The 17,866-nt window shown below is 36.2% G+C and overlaps 1 protein-coding gene across 1 annotated transcript in view; it reads left to right on the plus strand.

Moving 5' to 3' along the window:
• LOC106458131 (cilia- and flagella-associated protein 157-like) overlaps window positions 1-17,866 on the plus strand; it is a 31,082-nt gene that overhangs the window by 7,700 nt on the left and 5,516 nt on the right. The window contains exons 2-5 of the mRNA XM_022384282.1: window positions 1,294-1,565; window positions 8,272-8,425; window positions 9,816-10,083; window positions 11,739-11,855. Coding sequence (XP_022239990.1) covers window positions 1,294-1,565; window positions 8,272-8,425; window positions 9,816-10,083; window positions 11,739-11,855 — 811 coding nt within the window. The remainder of the gene's footprint in view (window positions 1-1,293; window positions 1,566-8,271; window positions 8,426-9,815; window positions 10,084-11,738; window positions 11,856-17,866) is intronic.

Genomic DNA, 17,866 nt, shown 5'->3' on the forward strand with positions numbered 1-17,866 from the left:
GCACTATTCAGATTAAATGCTTTTATTTAAACATGAATTCATGCAACTGACAGGAATTCAACACTCAGCTGCAGCTCAAAGTTATCCTTGGAAAAATTTGGTTACTTATGCAGTGATTTTTGTATGGTTTTGTGTATTCATCCCTACCTTTTTTCTGTATTTTTTTGGCATTGCCATTCCTATATCATACTTAATTTTTGCTACTTTTTTTTATTACTTGTTCCCCTCCTTTTTTTCAAACAATTTCATTTAAGTAGATTGATAGGTGAACATTCCTTTTATTTCCATAATTCAATGAGAGTATATACTGCTGAATCCATCTGGCTTTGGCAGTTGAATGTGAGTGTGATGTATACAGTGTAGGGGTCGCAAAAATTCCGCATCCCTTTAAAGCAGTCACATATTGTTTTGTTTTGTTAATTTATGCTGCCATCTAGCGACCAGAAATAAAACTATTGATTATGAAACATAGAAATAATATATGCTTATAACTGAACTCACTGCTAAGTAGTAGTTTACCCATTTTTATTACTTCCCCATAAAAAATACATGTGGTAAAGAACAGAATAATATTACTGTTATACAAGGTATGAAATACTCGATAATGACAATTAGGTGATCAAATAAGGCAATAACTCAACTTTAGCAGTTATTTGTAAGTATTATAGAGTAATAGATTGAATGCAGCAGCCATTATTTTCTTGGCCCATCCCTACATACTAATCATTACTGTGCTTAAAGATAGCCTGTTCCCAGTACTCTTAAAATTATTTTCTGTTATACTAAAACCATTGAGAAAACTTCACTCATTTTTTTGGCTATCTTGGGAGAAGAAAAAAGAAAGATGAACACTTTGGCTCTTTAGCTAGTTCCCAGTTTTCCACTTTAGCAACATTTTTAATGATATTGGGTCTCACAAGCTGTAAAACACTCGATAATATAATGGCAGTTAGATGCTCAAGTAAAGCTACAACTCAACTTTAGCAGCTACTTGTAAGCATCATAGAGTAATAGATTGAATGTGGCAGCCATTTTTTGTCTCTGCCCATTCCTACTTGCTAAACACTACTGTGCTTAGTGGTAATATATTTCTGTTTCATATATGTTAGTGTAACCCACATTCCATGGTCTGTCTACAAATAAGTATTTAAGTAACTCACTTTTTAAATTTTAAATACTATGATATATGTATGTATATGTCCAAAATGATGTTTATTTTAACATATTGTGTAATTAGGTTTATATTCATAGTAATGCTGATGCATTGAAACATTCTTCTAACTATCCAAACAGACAAAAGGAAGAGTGCACAAATCTGCTTGCTTCTAATGAGGAATACCTGTATATGTATGAAAAGGAAGTTGAAGAAAAAGAAGATATTGTTGAGTTCTTGAAGAAAGCTTTGCAAGAGAGAGCTGTGGAAGTGACAGAGCTTCAGGATCGTTTGATTGGACTTCAACAAGCCCATGACTCTGAGAAAGAATCATATGAGAAGAAAATATCAGAAATGGAAACAGACTTTAAAAAGACAAATGAAAACCTTACAGCTGAGAATCTTACTCTAAGTAACTATGTGTCTTAGTGAATAAGAGATATCTAATAATTTATTACATATAAAATAACGCATAAGTTTCTTTTATTGTTTTTGAACTCACCACAAATGACATTATGCATATTTTACAGATTTAACTGAGTACAATAGTTACAGAAATGTATACTTACCTTTCTGAATAACAAAGAACTATTACTTCATGCTACTGTTGTGAAGATTTTTGTGCATGCCACAAACCTTATGTATTAATATTACTGTGTCAGCCTATGATATAATCATCATTAGATAATAGCCCTCGATCAATAACAGAGTGACATATCCTCTACACACAGTAATTCCCATAAGTACATGCATTGGAATAAAAGCTCATTCTTTCCTCAGTACTGCTTGTATTCAGACATGTTGAATTTGTTGCATTGTATTTAGAATTACAGGATTTTTCGATTACATTTGTTACTTTAACTTTCTTTTAAACCTAACTGTCTAACACTTCTTGTTTTGTACTTGAGTAGTTTTATTTTAAACTAAAACTTACCACAACTATAACAAAAAAAAGTTTTATGGATCATTCTGAAAATTAATTCCATATCCATATTTCTGAATTCCCGAGGACTTTTCACTTCATCACAAGATTTGTCTTCTGATTCAATGACAACTGGAGGCACTCTGATGGTTAGTGATGTTACTGTCATTGTGCATCAGGTTTTTGTTTCTATTCTACATTCTTTATCTCATATCCTGCTTCTGATGCTATAGCTGAACCTGCCTTGTCTATCAATAGTTTTGACCATTTGTTCATACCAATTAGCTTTTGCTTCTGGTTATTCTCTTCTTGATGAGAAATATGAAGTCCCACTTTTTCCTTTGCTGCTTTAATTACTTAGGCATGTGACATTCTTTCTCTTTCTCCTGTTGTTTCAGCATAGTCTTGGGCTATCTGATAATGGGATACCACTCTGTGGTGGATGTTGCCTTGTCAAGTATGCTTTACTTCAAACCTGCACAATTTACTGATTGCACTATAATATTCACGGTAGAAATGGGGTATTTACATAAGACCACTGATGGCATACCCAGTGGTATATATATATATATGCTACATATCAATAAATTTCAATCTCTGGTGAACCATCACTCATGGACTTCATGAGTAAAGCAGAAGGGATTTTTTTTACCCTTTGATTGAATAAAGTGGAGTCAGTCTGCTTTTCAGAATAGGGAATCATGGACACCCATTGCACTTTCTGCAGTGTAATGTTCCTCCAGACTCCCCAACACATTTACTTCTATCTCCTTTTTCTTCCAGTGGAGCATGGAGTCCTTACCACTTCCTCAGTTCCCAGTCGCTGTGGTGGTGGACCATGAAAGCTTCCTCCAGAGTGAGTTTAGAAATTTACTTTACCATACATACTCATGATTATCCACTCAGTGAGAAGAGGGCACAGCTAGTTTCCCTCCTCTATTTCCCCTAGATTTTTTTTTCTCAGGTGGACATATGTTGGATGGAGGAGGTCCAGCCTACATAGAATCCTTCTTGTAATGCCAGGTTCAGGAAGACAACTCCTTGTTCCTACAGTTGTGTGAAGTAGATGCCTCTTTTTTTGTTAATTCCAGTTGCAGGAGGTTCTTTCCCTGCTCCTATGGTTGTGTTTGGGAGACTTTGTCTGCCTCGTAATATTGGCAATAAGATATATGAGCTCTGTTCCTACATTTGGTCAAATGCTCCACGCCTTCCTTGTAATTGCAAATGCAGGATGTCTCTTCCCTGCATTTACAGTTGGGTGAATTATGACTTTGCCTGTAATACCAGTTATAGCTACTACCCTGTTCTTACGGTTGAGTTGAAGTAATGCCATAACTTCATAATGCTAGGCTTGATTTGTCGTACTTCTTGCTCCTATGGTTGTTTTGGAAGTTTTTCTGGTTTCAAATGAAAGATCACTTCCTCTTCGAAATTCTGGTTGCTTGAAGTATGTCACTCTATTTACCTATGGTTGGGGTTGATGGGCACATATATATATAACATGGTCCACATGCCCTAGCCACAATATTGTTGTTATGATTTTTTTCTTCCTCAATCTCCTAATGCTGAGGATGAGTTATGGAACCTCGTTTATCTGGTTGAGGTTGGTTATATAGCTAGCTAATTCTGTTTATATATATTGTTACAACTTGCATCTCTCAGAACAAATTATGCTGTTGCAAGTCTTTTACTTTTCTGCCCATTTCAGATTAATTTCCTACTTCATGGGCAAAGAGCATACCTGTTCCAGAAGTAGTGCAGTTTCCCACAGGTGTACTTCATTTTCATCTCTGAGCACACCCATTCATTCTAAGTGGTCGCTTTCTGCTTGGTTTGATATTTGTGTGCCTACTCTACCTCTCCCACCTTTGAAACATGGGATCCTAGCTTTGTGAGAGTAGAGGTAAGACCCTGTTGGAAGTTAACATTTTTCTTACACTGAAAATGTATTTCCTATAGGTACTTGCCTCCTCTCACACACTTCCCACCCTTCCTCCCCATTGCCAGTGTTCTCCTTTTGGAGCCTGCCAATTCTCTAAAGTGAGGATTGAGCAGGAATAGGAGAGGGAGATAACTGCACTGGTACAGATGTATCAATACTATTGGTGGAGAGTGGTTACATGATATGAACATGTTCAGATATGGTGCTAAATTGATGGAGTTATAGACTGATGCATTTATTGCAAAAATTATTTTAGCAATGCTTAGAGGACAGACAAATATTGAGATAGCTTTGTGCGAGAGGAGGTAAGTACCTATTGGAAATACATTATCAGTGTAGGAAAAACATCTACCCCTGTTTTTTTACTACTTTTAAATTCTCTTCTCCCTGGAGGGCTGTCCACTGTGGTTTGTGAAGATGATTTTGATCTATTCCAGTGAGAGCTTAGATCTCCCTCTTTGCACAAATGTGGACTCCCTTTGCAGAAGATTTTTGGATCACACAGGTGTTTACCCACAGGCTTACCCAGTTTATTTACATTAAATCTGCTCTTTCTCCTTCTCCACTTGTTTTTCCACCAACCTCAGATCCCTTGTATCTTTGGCTCCTGGAGGAGGCCATGTCTTCTTTCCAAGTAACAAATGTCGTGGAACAGGCCCTGACCTCTCACTCTGAGGTTTTACTTCCATCTTTTTTTATTCCCAAGAACATAATAGTGTGGTAACCTGTCATAGATCTCTCATCCTTCAAGTTCAAGATGGATATTTTTCTCAGTTTGAGATGAATGTTCTCTCCCAGGCTGTAGGTAAACAAGATTGATATTTTAGAAGTTTTTCTCTACATTCCAATTGCTATCCATCCATTGATTCCTCCAGTTCATCTATGAAAGTCAGATTTTTCCGATCTGGGCCCTTCTCTTTGGGATAGCAATGGATCCATATATTTTCAACTGAGTCCTGAGAGCTTTTACCTGGAGGATGCATTTGTTGGGTCTCCACTTCCACCAATATATGGATGATTGATCTTTTCTTGCAGCATCCCAGAAATCATCCTTAGCTATGACCTTCCTTCTCCTGCAGAAGTTGTCTTGTTTTAGTTGGCTGATTAAGTTCTCCAAATCCATCTTGATCAACCCCTCAGTATCTGATTCACTTGGGACTTTTTTCAACTCATTTGCAGGATGGACTCTCAGTCAGATGGGTTTTTGCATTCTCCTTGGTATACACGTTTGAGATAATTCCTCCATGTATCGGTTCTTTTTTTTTCCTACAAATACTTCTCCAATACTTTATGGCTTCACTTGTTTGTATAGCCACACTATACAGTCACACTAAGCCAAATGCCTGAGAAGTAATACATTTACCCATCTATGCAACACTTTAGAACCACACAGAAGATCCTTTTGCCAGTATTTTTTCTCTACCATTTTTACTGGCTAAAAATATTTCTTGCATGTGACAAATGCAGTCACTTTATACTACCTCATGCAGTAATAATTAGCATGAAAATACCGAATTAGCCTGCTCTGATTGAAAATTTCCTAAAAAATTAGTGAAATTGTCAAACAGTAGGTATTATTGTAGCATATTGTGATTATGTAAAACATGGTATTATGTTTTTGTTTTAGAAGAGGCTATTAGTTGAAAAGTTTTATTGAAGCACTCTGCACTTTTTAGAGTTACAGTCCTTTTTTATTAATTGTTTAAAATATTTTGGAAATATAATTATAAACATATTAATAATAAAAGTTTAGGATAGACTTATCTCTACTTAATATTTCCTTATATAGTAGTATTGTCTATGTGTCACAATCTCTACAGTAGCAATGGTGGAATAGAGAAAAAGAGTTATTAGTGATCATTGTTTATTATGGTGTGGTGACATGTTGTCCACTGAATGCCATATATGAGAGATTTTTTATTTTGCCAGAAAAACATTCTAAGTTTAAGAAAAAGGCATGAGATTATTTTAAGTTCATGTTCCGAGTTGCATTAATTTCCCCATACACCAATAGGCATGTCAGGTTCTTTTATAGGGTCCAATTCTTCTACAGTAGATGTCTGTGACTTGTTGGCAATAAATTCAAATGGCTAAACTGCCAATCACCCAGTCTAGATCTGTCTAATTATCTCTCACTTAACTTGCTTTCTTGATTTCCTCTCTGTATCTGCATGTATTTATAACACATGACAGAATAATCTAGAAATCATAAGCCTTCTAGTAGCAACAAAATTACACATAACTAGAAAAACTTGGAAGCTTTCAAGTAAGATGATATCAACAATACTACTAAAGCCCAGTACAACAATTAAACTGCATACACAACTTACGACTCATATCAAGTTATGTAATGACACTTGTCACAACTATCACTTTTAGAATAATTAACTTTTAACACTCTTGTTATAAAAACTGAATAATCATTAAATATTAGATCATTAAATGAACTAAATAATAACTCTTACACTAAACAGTTTTGTATATCCAACAAGGCAGTTGCATTGAAATCTTTTTGGCACCTTAAAATGGAATCAAAAATGCTGGTTAAGAAGTTAGCAAGGCAGTATTTCAAGCAAGGATTTGAAAGGAGATTTTTCTTATGAGAAAGGTAGGCAAGAGAGGATGCTAAAAGGAAATATTTGTGCCAAGTCATCTCCATTTTCATTGTAGACTTCTATTACATACTACTTTACCTGAGTTGTTCTGCACTAAACAGCATCCTTCATCATAGTGTATTCTAGCAAGTAATTTTCACCACAAATGAGACAGTCCACCCTGAAGTCAAAGGCTCAGTATTCAGATCATCTTTTTCAAGATGGTGTCTTCTGCTGAGATCTTTGATATCCAGTATATTTCAATTTTCTTTGAATGTGTGACTTCAGTATATAATTTGAGCAGTGGAATAAGATGCCCCTCCTGCATAAAAAGTAATTGGGCTCCCTACATTTATTTCTTTATAATTGTAATTATGATTCTGGCTGATTCAGGTCCTCTTTTGGCTTGCCCCCCACCCACCCTCACACACAATTGCAAGGGATGCAGGGGCATACGTACACCACTGAACTTTAGACATCTCTATTATGAAATTTTATTGTCAGTTTGAGATATTTTTCTTATCCTTCTTGCAGTTCTGTGTGAAGGATGTCTTTCCATTCATTGTTGGATGCAATGGATTTCTTTATCCTTGCTTCTCAATATTAATGAATGAACCAGTCATTTGACATTTAAGGAAGTAGATGGATGGTGTTTTTGTCATATTGAAGAATTAACAAACATGTAGCTTTCAGTAGTTATAGTTCATTTTAATACTGATATATCACATGCTTCTGCAAACAGCTTTAAAATATTTACCAGTGGGATTACTTTTGCATCAAAACTTTGTTGAACCTAGTGGACTAAACATGAATCTTCTTTTAGAGGGCAGCTTCCATTCTTATCACTTCTCTAGCATACAAGATTTACTTGAGTGTAGCAAAAAATGCTCTACCGTATGCCAACTGGTCACCCTTCAGAATCTTGAACAAGACATATTGGAGGACTCATTTCATCAAAAAAACAAAGACCTTATTAGTATGCACTTTTATGCTTAGCTCTATTTTCAGGTCCTAATAACCCAACTATTTGACTTTTTTACATTGTTTAAGGCACTTCAAGCCAGAGGATGTCAGTGTTGAGTCTGTTTTTTGCCATTAATTCTTTCATTTGTGTCTATTCTGCTCTCATTTCGACTAATATTCTTCATTTTGCAGATTTCTTGCTTTAAGCTCAGGTATCTTCTAACTTAATTCCCTGTTCTATTACTCCTTTTTTCATGTACTCTACTGTTTACAACTTTGCTGATTTGCCAAATTTATAGTAAGTAGCCCCATAAGTGACAAGGGAACCTTTTCATTGTTTTTGCTGGCCTGAGAGAAATCTGAGGAAACTAATCTATTTCTCAGAAGGAGCAAATCCATTTTATGTGGATCTTGACTATTTTGCAGATCTGGTAAGTCCAATTATTGATGTTTGTTTTATTAAGAACTTTGGACCTCCATCTTTTTTTCTATCACATTTATTTTGTGGAACATATAAAGGTAACTGAATATTTTAAATTCATTTCATAGCTAATAATTTTAAGATTAAATGTTTTTTAAAACTATTTTGTAGCCAATTAAAACTGAACATTAATTTGGCTTCAGTATACAATATGATCTAATTACTGCAAAATATGAGCAGATTTTAGTAACATTCTAAATTTGTTTTAAATATTAGGTAGCAAACTATCAGCTTTAGAAGAGTTCAGGATGCAAAGGGATGAAATGACAAAAAGACTGAAAGAACTTGAGACAAAACTTGAAGAAGAAGAGAAAAAACACTCTGAAACACTTCGTGAATTGGAACGTAAAACCATTATTGACAATGATAGGTGTGTAGTTATGGTGTTATGGTAAACAAACTGGGAAGTAAGTTTTAAAAACAAAACAGAATGTGTGTCAAAATTATTTTTGTTTACTTGAGCTTTGAAGTTTGAAGTTAATCAGAAAGCTGCACAATGGACTATCTGTGCTTTGCCCACCACAGGTATCGAAACCCAGTTTCTAGCATTGTAAGTCCGCAGACATACTGCTGTGCTACTGGGGGGCTTTTGTGCACTTGAATCTTTGCAAATATATATATATATATTTCTTAAAAATGTAGTTTTGCTTTTATGGACAACTTTGTTTGATCATGTTTCGCAAGATACTCTGTTTGTTTTTTTATGTTAGAAGTCACATTACTGGTACTATGTTTCCAACTAGTTACAGTGAAAATGCATTAGCATTTACACAACTGATGTTGTAGGGATCCAGAAAAGATATTACTAATGATTTTTCATAAATGTTCCAGTACATTATTTGACACTATGTTTTTTAATATTTTACAAAAGAAATTAATATCAAATCAAATTCACAATATACTTAAAAATTTCTAAATGGATTAAAGAAATAAGTTTTAATTAGGTTTGTGTAATATAAGTTATCATACCTTTGGTGGTAACAAATGTGCAATATGTATACAGAGGACTTAAGAATGACAATGTCATCATTTTAAGGTGGAATACTTCAAGGAAAATAAGGAACAGACACTAATCAAGATATTTATTTGATAGAAAATCAAATAATAATGTGTTTGTTTATCTATGCTGGCCAAAATTTATTGAAATTCCTAGTTAATAGTCTTGTTGTTGTTTTTTGAGGAGGTTGAATTCCTTCCTTGAAACATTTGTTAATATCATGCATGTTTTTTGCCATGTTTATTAAGGAGCTTTCGTTTGATAATGTTTAGGTCCTTTGATTCCTTTAGAATGGTGAACAACATGAAAAAGTTTACCTCAACATTGTTGCTTATTATATTCACCCTAGAGTGTTGCTTATTTGCTTTGATGGAGAAGTGTTCTTCTAAGACAATAATGAAACACTTGGATTATTTGAAAAATTGTCTTGAACATTTGCATTGTTATCCTCTGTCAACATCACTAAACCAACTGCAGACCAACTTTCTTCACAAATGAACTATGATTTAACAAAACACCTTCTTACATATTATAAAGCCTATGTTATTCCATATTTAGGGTATTATCATTATATTAGGTAGAGGCTGTAATAAAGTGGCTAGCTGGTGTAATAAACAGTAGGTAGCACAAAATTTCATAACCTTTTATTTCTCTGGTAAACTAGAAAAAGGTATAGTGGTAAAAAAATTATTCAAAAGTTTATAAGCTATTCAATAACTCCCACTGATAGTTGTAAAATATAATGAGTGCTCTGTTCCCACAGATTAAGGAATGAAATGGTTCAGAAAGTTTCAGAGGTAGCTTCAGAGTTTCGCAAAGTTTCTAACAAGCAAGTGGCTGATACAGTCAAGAGAGCTGTCAAAGATACAGTTCATATGAGTAAGGAACTGAACAAAGCATCTGAAAAAACCCAAATACTATTTGAAGAAAACAGTAAACTACAGAAAGAATTCAGAGACCTGAACCAACAACTGCAGGTTTTACAAGATACAGAATCTGGACTTGCTGCCAAAGTTGTAGTACAACAAAAAGTAAGATACTTGCTTATGAAAAGGCCATATACCAGACCATACGAAAGATTGCAATCAGCTATATCACAAATAAAATGTTACATATCTGGTCGTTTGTTAATTTCCGGTATAAATTCCTTTCAAGTGACTTCAGCGATACAAGTCCCTTCATGATTAAACTAGTTTATTCTTTCTTGATATAACTTTGTAATATACAGAATTTCCACAGTCACTTTAAACTTAACATTTTCTGACTATCAAAATTGCAAATGCTTCTGCACAAAAATATAAATGTATCAGAAATACTGAAAGCAAAAATAACTCAAAGAGAAGTATATATGTCATAATGATGCAAAACAGAAAATTAATTAACTTCAAAGAAAAATGCATCAAGTGAAGTACTTAACCCTAGAATGTCAGTGTGGTCAGTTTAGTAAACAGGTTTATATTATATGGGGTTATAGTGACCCCATGCTGGCATTCTAGGGTTAACAGAGTACATGACACAGGTGATAGTAAAACCAAAGTTTGGTCAGAAGAGTCCAACAGAAAATGGTGAACAATTAAGTATTAAGATTGAAGTACAATAAGACTCTATAACTCTGTTACGACTATTTTTATAGTGCACTAAAGTATGTAACATTGATGTGTTTGTCAGTTTAAAGCCCCACTAAAACTGACGTTGGCAAAATATTTTATCTTCTTGAAATTCTAACAAAGATATATTGGTAAAGCATTTAGTTTCTGTGTTGAACTTAGTACAAGCTGATAAACTACAGTTTCAGATGAACATTATATTATGAAGTTGGAGTACCAGATAAAACAATGATTGATGATCTACTTCAAGTATAAATTTGTCATTAGTATTAAATCATTTATTAGATAAGAAAATACCTTGCTAATGCTAAACCCAATTCCCTGTTAGTCTTCAATTTATAAAAAGAATATACTGTGTTGTTGATCTAGGGGTCCAAGGTTAGATATATAAGACTGTTCTAAGTATGAAAATTAACCAATATGATAAGTAATAGACAAGTTGAGAATTTACTTTTGGACCAGAAATGAAAAACAATTACATGTATACTGACAATGATCTGAAATTCAGATTTCAGCTCGTAAATGAAGCCTAGGGAATGAATATAAAAGGAAATCTTGCAGGATCCTATTTGTTGCAGAAAGATCAATGGAAAAAATAATAATTTTAGAACCAAACACTTTTTCTGAATACTTTTTATGATTATTGAATGTTTGAAGACTGAAATAAAAGTGGGATTTGCCACTTAGCCATAAATGAATTACTTGAGAAAGAAAGCACATTATGCTAATATAATAATAGGTACATAAACAATGATTTATGAGAATAAGGAAAAGTTTTATTGATGGTGGAACATGCTACATGTTTTGACAGAACATTGGTCTGTCTTATTCAGATTTGATTGGTACTAAACATTACAAGGTTTATATATATTCTTACAAAGACAAAAGACACAAAGATTAAATGTGAGGGAAATGGCATCAGTGGGTAACAGGAGATAGGTAGAGGTCAAGTTTGGTCAAGTGTATGAACTGTGAATAGACCTTTCCAAATATAAGAGAAAACATCCTGACTTGATTGAGAATGGAAGGATCATCACAAGATAATTAAGTAAGACATAGTAAACTGTTTTCTGTTAAAGGTTATAGCTTTATTAAAGAAGAAGTGTGAAGATTATGAGAATCTAAGTGCTGAAATAAAGATGCTGGAACAGCAAAACACCCAGTTAAGATCAGAAATTACTGCTCGGGATCAACAGGTGAGGACTTTTCTGTGACATTTCATAAAGTTAATGATTCAAAATAGTAGGCTGGCTAACAAATAAAGATTTATAATTCGTGATTATCTAGTAATTTCTTGAGTGTACAAGTGGTGCAGGAATATTTATATCAATTTATTTTTGTTTGTTTGTGGTGAATACATATGTATCATGTGTTAAATATCAGAGTCAGAGCTATGAATATTATTGTTACTAACAAAACTCTTCAGTTAAGTAGTTATCAATAATATAAAAATAACAGTAATATGATGATGATCTTTTATTATGCAGTGTTTAATTTTTGGAGAAACCCATACTTTTATGTCTGTCAGTGATCTACAATGGTTACTGTACAGAGCTTGTGCTAGGTTTCCATCTATTACCTCCTCTTTGTAACTCCAGATTTTTGCTAATTTTCCACTGAATTCATTGGCTTGTTGTAAAGTGGAAATAAGTCCTTGATCTTGGGGCTCATGTGGAGTTATGTTCTTACATCAAACTTCTGAGAAGTGTATGCTCCATTTTCTGAGCTTGCCACTTGCCCTCACAGATTAGAAACCAGGTGATATTATCTCATTGCAACAATACCATTTTGATCTCTTATGTAAACAAACAGGTAACCATACTTCCAAACTGTGTTTGCTATTCTTTCTTATTTTGATTTGACCCATTACTGGAACTGTGACTTACATGCTTTCCACCCTTTGTGGATGATCAGTATTATTGCCAATTGACTTTTTTACCAAAATAAGAATTTGTTCAACTGAGTGCACTTTGTTTACACAGGCCTTCATATAGTTTTGTCAAGTGAAAATCACATTGATCTCTCTGAGTATCAATCTTCTTCCCCTTTCAAATCCCTTGCAGATAACATATCAGAGGTGAGGGGTGTTCTATCACAATATTAATCAGATAGTTATCTGTATGCCTTTCCTGCTGTTACACACGAATTGGCAAGCACATCTGATTTTTTGTGTACAACAGAGTTGTAAGTTTGAGTAAAAACTTGCCACATTTCATATAGATACGTATAGTAAACTTGGAATTACAGTCAACATTTCTTCACTTATATGGTGTCAGTACAGTGAACCAACCCCATGCACATTTGGTTAATAAAAGAGAATGGTTGTATTTGGCTTTTTAAATAGATGAGGAATGGGTTGTTCAGAAGGTTGAAAAATACCTTTTTCGTGGTAGTTTAATGATAGAGGGTGGTTTTATTTCATTTCTTGAAAGGGTGATGGATAAGTTTTACGTGAGGTTGAACAATATCTTTTTTTTAACTCTGGTGAAAGAGAATGGCTTTATTTTCGTTCAGTGCTGCCCCTATATGCAAACTTTTTCTTGATGCATGCTACAAGCCTTCTGCCTCCCTTCTCTGTTGGAATTACTATATTCCAACATGTCTCTTATGTAGATCATCATGCGTCATCTCTTAACCAATAGTAGCATGATATGCTCACGTGACGTATGTGACTCCCTCTACACTCCTCTACTGAACCTTCATTTCTCGTTTGGCAGAGTTTAAGTTAAGATGTACTCTTTTGTGTGCCTAGTGCTTCCAGCGTGACAAACATTTTTTTTTCACACAAAATGGTTCCTTTTCGCCTTATTTTATTTTATACCAGTTCCTTCTTGTTACTCTGTTTCTGCACTCGATTTTTGTGAACCTTTTCTTGTGCTATGAATTCCGAAGTTCACGTTACCACCTTGGGAGTCACACCAATGACCAGTGTTTTCTCTCAGGCCTTGGGTGTGGGTGACCCAATGGTAGATCTTTCTGCTTTTATACATCAGGAAATTGAATGCTACATGGGTTCACCTTTGTCCCCTGATACCGCCCATAGATGGCTAATTATGTTAAGACTGATTAGGACTTTGATAGTCTTTTCCCACCTCTTGAGTTTGCTGTCCCTTCTTAATTACAGCCTGTAGAATCACCTAGGCCTAAGTCAGTCTTTACGGACTTTGTGTCTCAGGTTTATGATGTTTTGTCACTTTCCCCTCGACCTTCCTTGTTACATGAACAAGCTTCCCAACCATTTTTGGTTTTTCCTCCCTCCCCTGATATTTGGGTACATGTGGATAAATTTCTCTCGCAATTAAATGAGGGGGTCAGCATGCCATACACCTCTGAGGACTTCTGATCAGTTCACCCTTTATTATCATTGTGTGAACTATCTGTTTTTAGATCAGCAGTTGTTAGGTTCATTATTACCTATTTGGGGGCAGCTCCCGAAATCTCAATTTAGTCTTACCCATATCCAATATTTTTCGCCTATGTCTTACTCTAACCACCCTCTTACGGTATCTTTCTTCCATACATCTATCAGAAGCTCTCCACAGAAATCCTGAGGGGTTTTCTGCAGATACCCTTACACTTCTCTCCTCCACTCTAGCCCACATTTCTTCTTCAGCTCTATCATTACATACAGGTTTCTTTATTTTTGGGACCTTATAGATAGGGATGCAGTTTAGGCTCAGATCAATTTACCCTCAGGTTTTTATGTCTTGCACCTTTTCTGAGACATTATGTTTTTGATAATGTCCCAAAAACTGTTGAACCTTAGGTGACATTGGTTCACCAGCAGTCAACCCTCATGACTTCTGTTGCCTGTTTGTCTCAGTCAGAGCCTCATATGCCACCTATTCCCATTTCCTGTCCTTAATCCTCTCAACCCTTGCCCATTCCTTCTCATCGGGGTACTTCTTCTCATAAATTTCCTCAATGATGCAAACCCCATCACCAACAGTACCAGTGACTCCCCTGTGGGTTCAGGTCCATTGGGAGCTAGACTATTAGAATTTCTTCCTTGCTGGAGTCCCTTCATCAATGATCAATACATAATACAGGTTTTGTCAGAAGGACTCCTTATCGAGTTTCTTTCCCCACCTCTAGATTCTCCTTGTATCCATCTTCATCATCCACAACCTTGGGGAAAACGCCCACCTCAGGGTGAGAAAAGACTCCATGGTGAACATGGGGAGTATGATGAAGTGGTTGAGGTGACATAAATCAATGACTGGCCACCAATCCCTGGTTTTCTTGGGGACAACAAAAAAATGGGAATAAGAACCCCCAGAAGGATGGTGTACTGGTTTGATCAACTGCTGCAAAAGCAACTCTCAAACTGCCTCTGACAGATGTTGACAGGTCACAGGATCTCGAGGAGAAAGGAAGAAAACGGGATTTCCAATGCTTACTTCCACATCTCGATATCACATCAGTATCGACTTTATCTTCAGTTTGTACATCTTGAGGTGGTTTACCATTTTCAGGCATTCCCCTTTGGACTTTCCTTGGCTCCCTATATGTTTTGTCGCATTTTCCAAGTTTTTGCATGTCATCTCCATGCTCTGAAGATGCAATTTCATTATTACATGGACTTTTGGCTCCTTCTGAACAGGAATTAGCCACTCATACTCACCAGCTCCTTTCTGTGGTGGCTTGGGTTGGTAGGTTGATCAAATTGGAGAAGTTCTTTCTTCAACCCACTCAATATCTAGCACATTTGGGGTCTTTTTTGACATGAATATTAGTCATGCTCTGCCTTCTTCTTCACATTTTTGTTCAGTGGAACTTTTGGTTCACCATGCCCTCTCGGCTCAGTCACTTACTGCTCGTGAGGTTCTATCACTTTTGGGGATGTGATCCTCCATGACTGTACTGGTCCCTCTCAGATGTACCCATATGAGATCCCTTCAGTGGGTTCTTCACGAATGACGGAACCTTGGTCAGGATCCTCTTTTCACCCCATTTCCCTTCCTACTTTCCTGCAAGATGACCTGCATTGGTGGTTGGAAAAAGTACATATGTCAGTAGGCATGTCACTTCCTTCCCCAAGTCCAGATCTACATCTTTTCATGGACACATCCCTTAAGGAATGGAGGCATGGGTCAATCACCAGGAAGCTTTGAGCCATTCGATATGCGGATGAAACTGTTTTGCATATCAACATTCTTGAACTTCTAGCAGTACATTGAGCGTTATATCATTTTCTCCTTTTTGTCCCTCATGGTCTGATGATGTTTCATTTGGATAATTCTATGGTGGTGGTCCATATTCACCACCAAGGGGGCACTCGGTCCAGAGATTTATGTTTTTGGACATTGAATCTATTATACTGGGCCCATGTACATCTTATTCGTTTTCTCACATGTTATGTGCTGGGTGCTTTCAATCTCATCATGGATTGTTTCTCATGCCTCGACCAAATATATCCAATGGAGTGCGCATTAGATCCAATTGTTTTCAGGGATCTTTGCCATTGGTGGGGTTTTCCCCAATTGGATGCATTTTCCACAAGCCACAATACAAAGCTGCCCCTTTTTTGGTTACCTATACCCCATCCACAAGCATTGGCGGTTGATGCATTCAGCTAAGATTGGTCACACAAATATCTTATTGTGTACTCTGCAATCTGATCACTTCATTGGGTGATATCTCTTGTCCACTCCACTCCTTGTTGGGTCATCCTGATTGCTCCCTCTTGGCCAGCTCAACCTTGGTTTCCAAGGTTACAATATCTGCTCCTATCACCACCTGTCCCTCTTCCACTTTCCCTTTTTCATCAACCTCAATTACACATTCTACATCTTCACATCTGGCTTTTGTCCAGTCTTTAGCGAGACAATCTGGTTTCACACATTTGGGTTGCTTCCTTATTAGCTTGTTCCATACAGCCATCTTCCATGGAAATATACCAATGCAAGTGGAAATTGTTCCACTTTTGGTCTGCTAAGAGGGAGTTTCCTGCTGAAAAGCCTTCTGTGGCTTATGTGGAAGAATCTCTCATCTGGTTTTTCGACTGTGGGTCCTGGTATCCTCGCTTTCTTGATATCAGGCAGCTCTATCCCATACCTTCTATTTTTATCAATACCATAAGGTTTTTTTTGTCTCTGTTCTGATCATGCTCATGCGTTCATTCCAGATAAGTCAACCTCTCAAATGTCCAACCCTTCTGGATTGGGACATTAATCTGGTCCTCCATGCTTACTTTACATTTGTTTTAACCACTTTCTTCATGTTCCTTTTTCATTTGTCCCTTAAAACATATTTCATCTTTCTATTAGCCTGTGGACGTTAAAGGTCAGATTTGTATGCCATTGACATTTCATGTACCCATTATCACCCTACCTAACTTCTCCTTTATCCTGACCATTCTTTCTCCCTAAGACCTCAATGGCTCAGGAGGGTTGTTCTCCTTATCTCCTATTTCTCTTTTTTTTCTATATCCCATCTTTACCCTAGATCAGATCTGGATAGGCTTCTGTGTCTGGTCAGTGCCCTTCTTGCTATGTAGCATGTGCTGCTCCCTTTTGGGGTATGAGCAACCAATTTTTTATCCCATGGCAATCCTTCTCCCTTCGTGATCTTTCAACTTTTACCCTTAATAATTGAGTCCACCTTTGATTCGTCTGGCCTACACTTCCCTACCTTCTTCCTCCTGTACCTTGTTCCAGGTTTCCTACCATCAGATCTTACATCACACTTTTTCCCTTGCTTCTCGTCTTCATCTTCTGGTGGAGGAGATTCTACAATCCGTCATGTGGACCACTCCCAGTACATTCATCTCCCACTATCTTCATCATGTTGCGCTTTCGTACACCACCTGTGGCTTTTCTCCAGACTTTGGTGTGACTTTAACTAGTAAGTTATATTCATACTTTTTTTCTATCAGGGGCCTTTATTTCTTTATCATATGGATCCTGCTCTGTAGTGAGTGGTGCCTGACCAAGTATTCTTTAACTCTAAATCTGCACTGTACAGCCATGTTGACTCACACTTTATTTTCCATAGCTTTGCACACTCACCATTGAGATGGGGTGTTCCACAAAATCGCTTGATGGTGAATAACCTCGAAAATATTCTGCTTTATAAAAATGCCCATCCTGGACCATATCTCCCATCGACTGCATGGGTTAAGCAGAAGGGGATTGCTGCCCATTCCTGCCATGTCTTGAATGTGCAACTTGGTATGGTCTGCTTTTCAAAATAAGGTTTCTTGGTC

Source organism: Limulus polyphemus, unplaced genomic scaffold (assembly GCF_000517525.1).
Source record: "Limulus polyphemus unplaced genomic scaffold, Limulus_polyphemus-2.1.2 Scaffold419, whole genome shotgun sequence".
NCBI lineage: Eukaryota > Metazoa > Arthropoda > Merostomata > Xiphosura > Limulidae > Limulus > Limulus polyphemus.